General features: G+C 39.5%; 1 protein-coding gene across 2 annotated transcripts in view; it reads left to right on the forward strand.

The window, feature by feature from the left end:
* The window catches only part of plekhm3 (pleckstrin homology domain containing, family M, member 3), a 45,045-nt gene that overhangs the window by 20,620 nt on the left and 9,304 nt on the right, over positions 1-15,121 (forward strand). Inside the window, exons 3-6 of one of the 2 annotated variants that reach the window (XM_037788870.1) lie at positions 414-559; positions 1,598-1,791; positions 7,627-7,690; positions 10,834-11,330. In XM_037788870.1, the coding sequence (XP_037644798.1) occupies positions 414-559; positions 1,598-1,791; positions 7,627-7,690; positions 10,834-10,860 (431 nt within the window). In that variant the 3' untranslated portion in view covers positions 10,861-11,330. Of the gene's footprint in view, positions 1-413; positions 560-1,597; positions 1,792-7,626; positions 7,691-10,833; positions 11,331-15,121 lie in introns of those variants that run through there. The other variant, XM_037788869.1, reaches the window with a different exon arrangement.

Genomic DNA, 15,121 nt, shown 5'->3' on the forward strand with positions numbered 1-15,121 from the left:
CTGAGGGGCAATAAACTGACACATATTAACGGTTAAGTTATTTGCTCTACAACCTTTGTATTCTCCTGATCTTGGCTGCAGCAGACTGTTGACACCAAAAGGTGACTTGTGCAACACCTTAAGACACATAAATGGATACAAAGAGCAGTTTATATAGATCTCTTTATTGAAGCCATGATTTTAATGACATGCAGGGCGTCCAATAAATCTGAGATAATACGTTTTTGCTCCACGTTAAGATAGAAGATAGTTGTGTTGGTTTGATCCCCACTTTTGACACTTTGTTAAAAGTGGTTTAACTGGTTACCTCATTACAGGGACATGCTAGAGGTTGACATCAAATCATATTATGTGTTTATTAATTAAATGTAAGCACACGCACATACATACTTACCGAATTACTTCCTCCTCAGGTTGTCAGCGTCCAGTCGGTCTCTCCAGAGGAAAGGCAAAGGTCTGCTACTACAGCGGCTGGTACTACTGCCAGAGCTGCCATCAAGACAACTCCTTCCTCATCCCAGCACGTCTGCTGCACAACTGGGACACCAGCAAGCACAAGGTGCAAAACACACACAACAACTATCTGAAAATACCCACCGTCTCAACGTATCATTCTAACTATTAATCTATAATTTAATCAGAGCAACTGGAACATTAGCAGGGTATCATTGGGTCTTAAATAAGCCTTGTAATGTTTTATAGGATGCATAACACCATTAGGGCACCATTAAGGAGCCACTGTTTTCCAGTAAGTGAGAGGTTTCCTGGGAGTCTTAATGCCGTGATGTCTTCAAGGCAAGCTTTAACAAATTCTAGTCAATTTGGATCACATTTTATAAAGTCTTTTCTTCAGATAATGTGTTTTTAAATGAAGGTTAAATAGTTTTCTGAACAAATTATCAGAACTTTTCTGTGCCAACGCAGAGGCTCAACTTTTGCTGCAAAACAACTTCAACGCCATCTGGCATGGCGCTGCGGTGGCCAATCAAACACATGCAAGCGCACCTTCATGGTCCATACTGTGATGTGAATGTTGTATTTCTACTTTTTACCAGGTGATAAAATAATTGCAGCTGTGATAACTTTCCAGATTCGTAAAATCCTGTCTCTGAGTGTTACTAACCGCTGTGTTTTAGCGTTTGATGCACTTTCAAATTTACGGATCTATTACCTGGATCATATTTAATTTCTCAGCGGTACCTGAAACAACACGCCCCGAACAACGCAGCCCTCCGCATTGTTTTAACGCAGGGTTGTTTTAAGTCTAAACGCCTGCTAGAAAATCCAGGGTCATTTGACTCTTGTGCAGATTGATGATGATGAAATTTGATACCACTCACGTTTGTCCACCAAACCAGGAGACGTTAGTTTAGCATAAAGACTGGAAACGGGGAAACAGCTCGCCTGGCTCTGTCTGAAGGTAAAGAAAATCAGCCTCTAAAGCTCACTAATTAATCCCTTATATCTTGTTTGTCGTCTCAGAGTCTGCATCATCCATTACAATCATGGATAATACAACTTGTCGGGTATTACTCCTCATATATCTCTTGTCCTTGGTGCAGTGACCCTGATGTAAACTCTTGATGTGCTCCTCCAGGTGTCTAAACAGGCCAAGGAGTTCCTGGAGTTTGTGTATGAGGAGCCCTTGCTGGACGTCCAGCAGCTCAACCCTTGTCTGTATGAGCACTGTGAGCCTCTCAGCACTGTGCTGCGTCTCCGTCAGCAGCTCCAGTCACTGCGGGCCTACCTGTTCAGCTGCCGAGCAACCGTTGCCGAGGACCTCCGGCGAAGGTAGGTTGGCAGTGAGGTCTATTGTGGTGGTGGTGGGGGGGAGGGCTTAATTACAAAGTGCGTCTTAATTCAGAGCACTTTATAACTTAGAGCTTGCCATTACACCCCTTAAAATGAATCAATGTCTACTTGCAAACCTTCATCACAGGTTATTTTCTTTACTTTATTTTGTATCGTAGGTATACTTTTAGTTTTGCTTGCCTATAACTCACAAAAATATAGTGAAATCACAATCGTGATAAGGTTAAATAGCCATTGTGACTTATAAATATGTCTGATATAACAAATAGGAAGAAAAAATGTAGCAATATTAAGGCACTTTACACACACATTCAAAATGTGTTTTGTGCAGAGATTTAAAAGATGATACTTCTTCACCTGCATAGAGGTTAAAATCAATTTTAAAACAAGCAGATAAAGTACAAGGAGCCAATACAATTGGGTGTAACATGGTTGCATCTTGTAGTTCAACTTAGAGGTGCTCTATACGATATCCAGAGCATTAATATAGCAGCAAACAACTATTTGCTAATTAAAGGTATGGAGGAGTAATATCTACATCAGCAGAGAATGAAGTCCCTCTCCCTCTGTGTGTGTTGTAATCCGAGCTTCTCCGTGGTTTGGTGACATAGCTGAGCCGGCTGCGCGTGCCTTTTAGTGCATGTGAGCGTGCCCTACTGGCTAGCTCTCGGTTACAGCTGATAACGCCATCCTGACTGACTGCGCCGTTGTGGAAGTGTAGCGCCCACCCTCTCGTCCCCCCCTACCCAGATTAACAATGTCAGCACTGTTGCCTTTGTTTCACTGTTAGTGCTGTTAGCAACATTAGCTATGAGTCGCCATGTTGAGAGCCGTGCGGAGGCAATAGAAATAATCTCCTTTATCTCCTAAAGCTGGTCTGCAGTTTCTGAACACAGATGTTCTGCCTCTGTTTGTTAAAGGGGGATTATTAGTATTATAGGGACAAAATGAATAATCCTCTTTGTGTCATTGAATGGCAGTATCAATGTAATTTATGTAGTGCTCCAATTAAATAGAAAGAAATGAACTAAAAAAAGAATAATAAATACCCCCAAATGGCCTTTTAACTAATAGGGCAGAGGTTGTGATTATGAACTTGTGTTTATGACCAGTCAGCAGGAGTTTGGTCTTGTACACTTGCAGTTTTAAAGGTTGAGTTCACAGTTCTGTCTGCATGGGAACTCCAATTGAGAGTAGACAAGTAGATATCCAGCCATTTTTTAAGTTATTTTCTGTGCACATCAGCTACTACTATCATGTGCAACATTAGCAGCTTGTGTCATCAGTGTCACACTGACTGTATCCCTCTGTTGATTGATTGATTACACAGACTGTTAACATCTCCCTGTATGATCCGTGTTTACACGTGTGTGTCTGAGTGCATGCATGTATATTGCCATAACTTTTATCTGCATGCATTCCTGTGTGTATATATGCTACATATACATAAAAGATGTGTGCCTGTGTGTGTGTGTGTGTGTGTGTGTGTGTATATGTTCATGTGTGTGACGGTCAGAGGGGATGACTGTTTATCTGAGTGGGGTCCCACACTGAAAGCCTTGTCTATGAGCTGATGGATGATCCTTGCCCCGCTCCAGGTCACTAATACACTCTGATCCGACTATTTCTAAAGGAGAATCACCCACTTCAGCAGGCAGGCTGGAATTTAATGAATCTATCATGATAATTTACAAAAAGCATATTTTCTCACTTTACCAGTAACAATATTGAACCATGCAAATAATTTTGTTTTTTAGAGACTTATTCTTTGTTCCAAAGATGGCAGTTCACAGCGAGGTCTGTGGATTATCCGGAGTAACAAGGACGTGGTTTCTAAAAAAGAAAGAAAAAAATTCTGTTTGAATTTTTAAATGTGATTTGTGAATGTCAACGCAACAAACATCTTCATAGTATTAAGATGGTGCTGTAATTTGGTTTAACTAACATTCTATTTACAGTAAATGCAAGTCACAGGAAAACCAAAATGTTATATTTCAGCTAAGTAAAAAAAAGCTTTGTTTGTCACCTCACAGTTACGACGAGTAAAGATGTTATTATTTCACTAATTTGTCAAGCGGAGTATACACACAGAAGACAAAATGTTAAAGGCTACAGATGTCAGATGCTAGCTACAGTTTAAGAATCACACACACTGATTGTCAATGAATATCAACATGAGATAAAATTGGATTATTATAACTCTTCATTGAGAGTTTTAATGTTTTTTTCTCTGGCTTGCCAAGTAGCTTCAAACCAGAACTACTGGTATTTTAATCAGCCTTTAAAAAAACCCATATTAGTCGTACCCTGTTGCAACACAGAGACGAGCAGCATCATGTCGTTCTGTGTTTACTTCTGTCCCATTAGCTAGTGCCGGCTAGTGCCCCGCCACTTCCAAACACTGCACGATTGATGAGGGCCGTGGCGCTAAAACCTTCCCTAAGTCATCAGTCTACTTCAGAGGGGGATCTGAAGAGAGATGTCTGTTGCATACATGCAGAAAGCCATGGAAACACAATCGCACACACAACCACGTGAGGCACTAAAGGCTGTAAGTTAGAGAGCACTGTATTTTGGGCCCCTGTGCATTACTTCTCAAACTCTATCAGAGGATTACATCTTTGGTATTATGTTGCAAAGTAAGTTTTGACCTGCTTTGTATGCAGGGTAAAAACTGTCTTCTGTTATTTTATTATCAAAATTCTGTCAAGTTAGGAATCGATCTTAGTAAATAACCCTCAGATGTAATGTGTTTGAGGCAAATGAGGCTGTCTTGATGTCTTGTTGCAATGTAACATGGCAGGTACATATAGCATGAACTGTGCTACATGTAAGGGATAATGCCCGACAAGGTGTCCATCATCTGGGATTAATGGACGTCGGGGGACAGTTGCCTCCAGGAAGTCCATTAATTCCTGATCATGGACACCTCGAAGGACATTATCCCGCTTATACATTGGTCACTAGACAAAGAAAGAAAAATAAGACCATTGATTTATATTTTTATTATATTTTGTAACCAAAATCTAAAGTTTTTTACAAACCATAACTAGAAACACCAGAGGGTCTCCTAATACCTGGAACAATTAATACCATCCCATAAGGTTCCAATGCAATGGAAACGTTCCCTACTCCAGTAAATAGTACGAATCTTAGCTACAACTTGGCAACAGTAGATATTTCTAGCCCGTTCAGCTTATAGAACCCTTTTGCTCAGCTATGAGCCAGGAAGCTAACGTTATACTAGCAAGATTCAAAGTCAATTACACTCTGTACGGTTAAAAAAGTAAATATAATTTGACAGTCTGTTTAACAACAAGACCAGCTAGCTATCCAGCTATGTCATTGTCCCCAAATCAATATCAAGATATCATGAAAAAATGAGAGGCAATATTCTGTCGGCCTCAGCCTTCAGTAGTGAGTTGAATAGCGAATGGGATGCAAAATGATCATCGCTTAGGGGATGTGCGGTGTTCAGAGGATGAGGCACTGGAAGACTGACTTTACACTCAGTGTTGTAAATAAGATATTCAGATTTTTTTCGAGCCAGCACATTAATTTAGAACGGTGAACAGACAGGAGCTGGAGCTACTTAGTACTGTAGGTGTCCATTATCAGGGATTAATGGACACCCTGCAGCCAATCAGAATCGAGTATTCACCCAGACCATGGTATAAGTACCTATAAAGCATGGTATGGTACATAATGTTTACAATGGTTGCATATTTACTAATGAAACAATGGGTTCTGATTTCAAAGTATAATGTGCACTTGATGGCTACAGTACATGATACCATACTGTCGTTGCTATGATTTGATGTGGATGTTAGGGTGTTATTTGCAGGTTGCTGTTCTTGGGTACTAGTAGGTGGTTGCTAGATGTTTACTAGTTTTTGCCAGTAAGTGGTTGGGTGATTATCAGTGGCTGCTAAGGTGTTAGTAGATGGTTGCTAAATAGTATCCAGTGCTTGCAATAGAAATGTATGTTATTCTTTTTGAACAATCATTTTTTTTCTCTTTTCTTCTATGTGATCTGCTTTATTCTTGGATTTTGGAAGAATTGTATTAGTATTGAGGTTCGTATAAGGTAGTAGGTACTAGTAGCAATACTTGTGGTAGTAAGAGCAAGTTGCAAATGTAGTTGTTTATTTCTTGTTTTGTAGAACTACGGTAACTTCCAATTCAACAACTTCGTCCTTATCCACCTCATGTCAGTAAATGATGGTTGACGAATCATTAAAACATTAACACCACAAACTTACAGCATCCAAAATGTTGTATCAACACTTCTTTGACACTGTGTCAACACAAGTTGAACGTTATAAGTTTGATAACGATAAGATTTGGCTTTGGTTTGCATTAGATTGTGATTGTGTTTAGTTTATCCACCCCCTACACACACACACACACACACACACACACACACACACACACACACACACATACATATTTGCAGGACTTCCTACATCAACTGGTTCACACACTTACTCAGATCAGACCCTCCTTCAGCACACGATCATAATCACTGAGCGATAACAGAATTTCAATCAAAGGTGTGTCTGCTGGACTGGAAGTACACGGAGGATAGTGAAATGAAATATGGAATTAAATACTATCAGGTCTACAAATATTGTCATTTGTTGTATATATGCATGAATCTGTGTATCTTCTGCTTGTAATATATTCCTAAAATGAGTTCATTCTCAAGGGCTTTTATCAAGATTGGCACACACTTTAAAGGTGTGTTCAACTGGGCACCGACTACACAATCAACAAGGAGCTAGTGTGTGTTAATATGTGTGTGTGTAATCTTATGAATGCTGATGTGGTAACCATTGGTAACGTACCAAACAGAGTAGTTTATCAGAGGTGCCTATCACCATGAGGTGTCTGGATCGCGCACGCGCACACACACACCCACACACCCACACACACACACACACACACGTGTATGAATACATGCACATACTTGTGTTTTGGTGACACTCATCACAGCTTAGACAGGATTTAACATGGTGCCATCCATCTTAGTGGCCTGAGAGGAGGTCTCACAACACACACACACATACACACACACACACTCTCCTGTCTGTGTATTGTCACATAATGTCAGAAGATGGAGTGCGTCTGACTATTAGATTAATAATATTACTTTGTTTAGCTCTATGGACTGAAAGGCTGGTTGTTAGACATTAAATCAGTGTATGCTCATATTTAACTGTGTGCATGTGAACATATGTGGTTCCATATTTATATGTTTGCAAGATTGGACCTATTATTTAAAACCTGGCCTGCACAGATTCACTTATAAATATAAAAAAATAAAATAAATATAAATAAATAAATGTAGTCAATTCTAATGTATATAATAAAAAAATGCACATCTTTATACGTGAGATTGTACTTTATTATCATTCATTGCACTTTATCTAATAAGCACAACCAAAATCTTACAAATGTTTTTTTTTTTTGTTTTTGTATCTATTTGTTTTTCAAATAAAAATGTCCTGCCTTTGCGGGACGATAAAGTGCATTCTCTTCTTTATTGTGTAAATCGTAGCACTGAAGTATCATAATGTGGTTCCTCTGTTTACTGAGTATTCGGAAACAATGACAATAACAGATGATACATTTTACCTTGACCTTTTTTTGTTGGCAGAGCAAACTGGGAATTTTGGTTATTATTTTGCCTGCAGGGTGAGGTGTTGATGAGTGTTTGTGGCACTGTGCTGATGAATATGCTAAATACTCTGACTCATGACCTGCTTCTCAGAGAATGATGTATTAAGACTTTTGTTGTGTGTCTATTCACAGAATCTTCCCCAGGGAATACCTGCTACAGCACATCCACCTGTACTCCATGGCTGACCTGCAGCAGGTACACACACACTTATTTTATTTATAATATTTTATTCTTTAACACAGACCATTTCAGTAGAAATTGACAATGTAATAAAAATATTTAATTTTACTTTTGTACTGCACTTTTTAAGCAGATGTTTCACTTGTGTCCGGTAGACGCTTTCAGTCCAAAATGGCGGAAGTGTAGCTTTGCTGCTGGGCGCTGTGGTTGCAATGGAACGAACAGTTGACTTTCACTTCTTGGCAATATAATTCTTCGATAGTGATGCCATTCACATGTCTAACATGAACTGAAACTGGTATGAAAGCTAAACTGACTTTGCATTAATCAGTTTCGGTTCAGACCTCAGATTGGACTGATTCTCACTTCTTCAACAAGCCTTTTTTAATGATAAGGATTAGTTTAGGTAAATATTTAAAGTTTAATTTAGAATAAAATATATAATAAGTTTAGTTAAACTTAACTGGGTGTAGCTTAGTTCCAGATCTACAAATTGCTGCCCACATCTACATTTTTTTTAACAATTAAAAATGTCTAGTGTTTGAAGATTGTTTTGCTGGTTGGAGAAACAATCGGAGCCTTCGTGATACTTCGTGATCACATCAGTGAGCCACACTGTTGCACTTGGTAACATATTACTTCATTACTGTGAACCCACACACTGGAATGTATTTTGACCCAATCACACCGACATCGTCCTGCAGCCCCAAATACTCACTAGAGCAGTCATGGAAATTTGATTAGAGTCGCCTTATAATTTTGCAGAATCTTTTCCCTTGAATTTTTTCTTTTGTATCTGCAGTACACCTTTGAGCCACATGAGGGAGCCTGAATGTTCGTATTGTTCTGATAATTGTTGCCTACTTATAACATTGAATCTAATATGAAAGGCTCGCGTACCTTCAGTTTGTTTCACTAGTGAGAGAAAAAAAAACGAGAGCCGGTTAACTCTATATAAATGCATTTGTTTGGTCTCGTCAATGAAGTATTTAACACGTGTATATGTTTTCAATAACACGTGCATAAAAGAAAGTTGTGATTTATATTCTAAATGTCTGGTTTACATATTCAAGATAATATGAGGTGATGTGGAGATGGCAGTAAAAATGGTCAGAAACGTTCATTTACGCACAAATTCGCTCTTCTCACGATTCATAGATAAAGCCTATTGTGAATTGGGTCATGATGGTTTGTCACTTTTAAAAAGTGAGTCCCCAGAAAATAGTTTGGGAAACACTGCACTAGAGCACCAAATATGTATTAATCCGCTGCTTAAAATAGTCCCCAACAAATACAATGTAACATTTGCTGAAAACTACAATGCCCAAATGTTTTAGCAGATTATTGAGCCTTTATATTTGTGACTTGTTTTTAAATATTATTCAGTAAGAAAATACTGAGAATCAAACTAACACATTGTTAATCTTTTCATTTGATTTGTTGACAATCAGACAAATATATATAAAATAATGCCAACCTTATGTAGGGCACAACCTTTGTTTCTCAAGCAAGAGTCCATGTCATAACACTGATAAGAGAGGGTATTACCTTCTAATAGCCCTACTTAGAACAGGGTTAGCTCTTTCAAGTGTCCTGATCCAAGAAAACAATGGTGTCGGTGGAAGGAATTCGTATCTGGCATCGTGGAAACCTTTAACTCTGCTGTTATCGCTTATCTAATCGGCAGATTTTCTTATCAAATGGCATATCTCTACCAGTGTGCCTGCCTGTTGATACCAGTTACACCGCCCAATGCGGTTTTTGTGGAATTAAAATGTGTTTAATATGAAAGTAGAGAAAGTGTTTTTTGTTTTTTTTTAATAGCTTAGTCCTGGCCTTTCAGCGGTTTAGTATCTAGTTGTCAAACTGAGTTGGGGGGGTCAGAGGAAAGCGACCACAAATGACTGAAAAGTTCTTTTGTTTGTCATTACGTTCATTATGTTGTACCCTGCCCCATTTTTTTCCTTTCAACCCTCCCTCTCTGACTCGGAGCTCGGCCACAGACTCTCACGGTGAAAGAGATTGGACCCCCTCCTCCTCCTCGTCCTCCTCCTCCTCGTCCTCCTCCTCCACTCCCACACTCTGTGTCTCTCTGCTTCACTAATTGGTTACATTCAGAATCAACAGGCAGAAAAACAAAGCGTGACATCCCTCCATTCTTCCCAACATCCCCTTGGCCTCACACACGCTCAGCACACACATGTGTGTTATGTGTGTGTGTGTGTGTGTGTGTCCTTCACTCTTTCTTTCACTGCTAAACTCTGTGATTTACTCATAAACCCCAAACTGCTGATTTAGTACTAATTTTAACAATAGGCGGAGTCTGCAGCGCTCCTTCTTCTCTTTCCCTCCCCCTCTAGCCTCCCCCCTCTCTCTCTCCCCTCTCTTGGAGATTCTCAAGCACTCTGCCTCTTAATTGGTTTTCCATATTAACAAGCTTGTTTCTTTTGATTCACCTCCTGAATAAAATGACACTCTTAATCAACGTGGCTTTTTTTGTTCCAGCTCAGAGGTCAGTGAAGGCTAAACTCCCCTGGCTAAACCCTGGACCACACTAAGTCTATTCACCACCCATATCCCCCCATTAGGAGCCAGTTCATTTGGAGAAAACATATGTGTTTGTCTAAGGACACTCTGCCCTTTTCCTCTGCTGGTTTTAAGGATTGTTTCTAGGGTTTTGTGTGAGGACTAAAGTAGAAGGGAAGTAGGTGTGTGTGTGTATGTGTGTGCAGCAGCCTTCCCACAGTGATACTCTGGCATTCCCTCTATGCCAGGCATGCCTCTCCACTCACACTTGTCCAGACACACAGAGGCCTCTTAAGTAAATGTTAAAAGTTCTCAGAAAGATTTGCAGCTTCTGCTCATGGCTTTGAGTTTGGGTGGAACATTTATCCTCAAATGCACAATGTTAAGGCTTTTACACATCGGAGTCCTGAAGAATAAATAACACAAAAATGCGAAATACTCACCTGCGAGTATTGTATATGTAGGGCTTTTATTGTTAAAGCTGTGATTGATCAGCTTGGGCTGCTTCCGTTTTCTCCTACACGTTACTGATGCTGCTGGAGATTATTGAGACATGAAGCAAGTTGAGTAAAAGCTTGGTTATCATCTCGTTTTCACACTTCTAACAATACCTAACCTTCTGCTCACTGCAGCCCCCTGCTCACTATAACAGTGAATGAAACAACGGAAATACAGCGACAGCACCGAATAGTCTCATATTCAGTAATGACACGAGGCGTACCTTCCCACTGCCGCTCGTATCAGTGAATAAAAGAGTGTGAACACAGTTGCTGTGTGGAGTATGATTAAAACATGATATGGCGTGATATGCCTGCGGTGGTGCAATCAATTTGAGAAAACCGACGCTGAACTATAAATCTAAATGTATGTTGCCCCTTTGCATCGACCATAAATCTGACTTTAGTTCACCCCCGAAAAATGTTTAAATTACAGCTAGACGGATAAATCGGCCAGGGTGAAGAAGTTGCAGTATACAGAAATACCAAACTAGGTTTGAGGTGATTTATAAAGTGGCACTAATGTAATAGTGACGTTGTTTGTTTGTGAGAGCACTGATAAGGAAATGACAAAGGTACATTTAGTACTCTATAAACTAATTTTCATTTTTACAAACAGATATTTTGGGCATTTTGATGGATTACTTAGGTATATTCCATAGTGCTGTCAATCGATAAAATATTTAATCACAATTTAGTTGCATGATTGTCCTTAGTTAATCGTGATTAATCACACATTTTTTATCTGTTCAAAATGTACCTTAAAGGGAGATTTGTCATGTATTTAATACTCTTATTAACATGAGAGTGGGAAAATATGCTTGCTTTATGCAAATGTATGTATATATTTATCATTAGAGATCAATTAACAACACAAAACAATGACAAATATTGTCCAGAAACCCTCACAGGGACTGCATAAAGCATAAAAAATATGCTCAAATCATAACATTGCAAACTGCAGCCCAACAGGCAACAACAGCTGTCAGTGTGTCAGTGTGCTGACTGGACTATGACTTGTCCAAAACTGCATGTGATTATCATAAAGTGGGCATGTCTGTATAAGGGAGACTCGTGGGTACCCATAGAACCCATTTTCATTCACATATCTTGAGGTCAGAGGTCAAGAGACCCTTTTGAAAATGGTCATGACAGTTTTTCCTCGCTATTTAACCAACTTTGTGACAAGCTCGTCTGTCCACATTCTGAATTCGCTACGACCTCCGAAAGATCGATTGCGTCAGTGTGATAAAGACATTAGTGGTGTTAAAACTAATTTGCGTTAACACGTTATTATCGCATTAACTTTGACAGTCCTAATTTTCCAGCTAAATTCAGACCTGTCCAGCGGTTAACTTGAGCATCACTTTGACTTTAGAAGCTTCACAAGAAGAGCCTGTTTATAATTTTTTTTTTTTTTTTAAATGCAAGCACTGTATGTTTGGGTCCTTAGTACTCACGTTATGTTTCATATTTGTACCACATGTTTTTGACCAACATCACCTGAGTTATATATGTTTTAAAGCTGCAGTCGGTAACGTTGAGCAAATATGATAAAAAAAGTTATTTTTATAGAACTGTCACTATATCTTATTTGGTTTTTAATTTGACCTTTAACAGAAAATGTTTGCTTTTCATTTATAATTTATTTAAGGTTTGTTTATTAATCTAAAAAACGGGTATCACCAGTAAAAATGTGTCCATCTTCTCATCTGGTAGGTTACTCAAAAATGTGTGGAACCCCCTGATAAGACACTCCAGCACGCAAACACTGACAACCAACATACATCAAGTCTTCTATATATATATGTGTGTGTGCGTGTGTGTGTGTGTTTGAGAGAGGAGAGGGTGTTATCCAAACAGAGCTGGTCTTTCCAGCCATGTAATCCCAGCTGGCTTTCTAGTTCCTCAATGGAGCTGCGGTAGTCTCTCTCCCTCTCTCTATGTGTGTGTGTGAATGTGTGACAGAGAGAGAGAGAGGAGGGCAGGCGAACGGCTGTTAAACAGCAGTTTTAGGGGATTAGGAGGTTTTGGAGCACAAAGACTCTGCGTGGAGCAGAAAAAGAGGTTGAACTGGAGGGGGAGGAGTTTGAGAGGATGGATGGAGGGAGAGGAGGTGAAGTGTGTGTGTGTGTGTGAGTGTGTGTGTGTGTGTGTTGGGTGGTGTTTATAGGGAAAGAGTGTAAAGGAGGGTTTGTCCTGTTGGCTGCTGTAGAACCATATTTTGAATATGGACCTGTGAATATTGCACTGTTTGCAAATTCTACATTTGTTTTTTAATCCTGGTGCAGATACTGCTGCTGTTTTGCACATGCTTTTAAAGTTGAAATCAGTAACATATTCTGTTGAAATACCCATAGACTTTTTTTTTTTTGTCCTCTACATAGTGCAACGTTTTTAGAAGGTCAGCAGACTGACACTGCAATAGAGAGCCCAAGTCATGCCTCTTACACTGGACCCCATTGGACCTTATTTCAGAAAAAATATGAACAGTAGTCAACGGAGACAACAAGACAAATCATTTTTGGATCCCATTTGAATTACACCATGAATCACACATATAATGTTTGTCAATTCAGAACATCATTTAGCAAGTCAAGAAAGTCGCAGTTCGTCGTGGGTTTGTCGTGGTATCATTTAGTTTTGTGTGAATCCGCTCAGTGAACTACATCCCTTGTCTCGCACAACATACATCACCAACACTAGCCAGCCAGCAAGAAAGCGTTAGCCAACTTAGCTATGTTCCACGCACAAATGAAACGTTATCTTACCTGATGTGTTTTATCCAGCGACTTCTGGTCTTTTTATCAGCCAGGAAGAGAAAGAACGAGCGAGACCCGTTGCTGGTGTGAGTTCATCCCAGTAAGAAACACACAGGCATCGTAGCTTCACGGAGAGAGAGACGTCTGGGGACGTCCGCGACTTTTGTGTGTGTCGTCTTTCTAATTAGTCTTTCTGTCTGATACTTCAACAGTTTTACAACAAACTGCGACTTTCTTGACTTGCAAAATTATGTTTTAAATTGACAAACATCATATGTGTGATTCATGGCGCAGTTCAAACGGGATATAAAAAATAATTGTGTCTTGCCATTGACTACGGTATATATTTGTTTCCGAAATAAGGTCCCATGGTGGTGTCAGTCTCATTGCTCTGGTTAGCAGTTCAGGCAGACAATGCCAATTACTGCAAGTCTGGATTGATTGTACCCAAATCAGAAATTTCAGACGGCTCTTTTCAAATAGTTCCAGAAACTATTGAACCACAATAACTAAACTTGTAACTTTGTGCATTCTTGATTGCGTTTCCACCGCATCTGGAGAGCTGCGAAGATAAGGTGAATTTAGACCGATGACACAATTGAGACAATTTTCACACACAAGCAAATTACAACACAAAGTCATCCTGTTGTTCTTTGTTTTTAATTTGGGTTTGAGTCTGATGTAATGAATGAATGAAAAGGAGACATACTGTGTTGAAAAAGGAGACAATCAGCCGAGTGCTTAATGCATATTTTTATTTCTGCTTTCTGCGCTTGGTAAATTACGTTTTATTCTCTTGTTAACTCACTTTTTTTCCCTCTCATTGCCACCCCCTCTCTTTTGTGTGTTCCTTCGGGGGGATTTGGTGGTCATTTAACCTGAAACAGCCTAAATAAATAGCATATGTTTGTTTAGGAGAACACACTTGACAGGGCTCTTTAAAAAGGGATATTGTCGTCTTAAATGTCATAAAATCTGCTGTCTGTCACACTGTTTTGTGCTGTCAATTCAGTGTGGACATAAGGCCAGTGTGGACATAAGGCAGTTGATCCAGCAACAAGAAGCAATGTCTGCTTGCAACCCACCTAAGAGTTATTTTAATTTCTCAGATTGTTTTATTTGAATCATTTTAGATACCTGAAGGGTTAAAACTATCCATGAAAAAGAAAAGTCATAGAAACTGTAGTCTAACAGAAATATGTTTTTATTCTTCTTTTCCTTGCCACCCTGTTAATCATCTCAAAGCCCCTCCAATTTATCTTGCGAACTGTGCCGACCCCCTCATAAGGACTCTTTAATCATTTTGCAGAATCCAAATGTCAACAACTTCTGTCTGTTCTGGAGACAGAAGTTAATCCAAACCAGTCGACCCTGAACTCCCATCAGAGCACTGAGGGGTCTACGAGCTGGCTGGCTGCTGGTTGGCCTAGACACTCAGGACGGCCATCAATATTTGGCTTCATTGTTGTCCTTGTTGGATGTGGGCAAGTGTACAAATTAATAGGGTTGAAGTTGGAGGTTCCTGCCTGAATGATTGTCCCAGTGTGACCCTGCTGGCCAGTTCTACTTTGGTACTTTGGTGTAGGAAATAAAATGGTCACTGGATATTTATAGCAAGTAATAGCAGATTAATGGGAATTTTAAGAAAACAGGAAAAAAAT

The sequence above is a fragment of the Sebastes umbrosus genome, chromosome 13, assembly GCF_015220745.1.
Source record: "Sebastes umbrosus isolate fSebUmb1 chromosome 13, fSebUmb1.pri, whole genome shotgun sequence".
NCBI lineage: Eukaryota > Metazoa > Chordata > Actinopteri > Perciformes > Sebastidae > Sebastes > Sebastes umbrosus.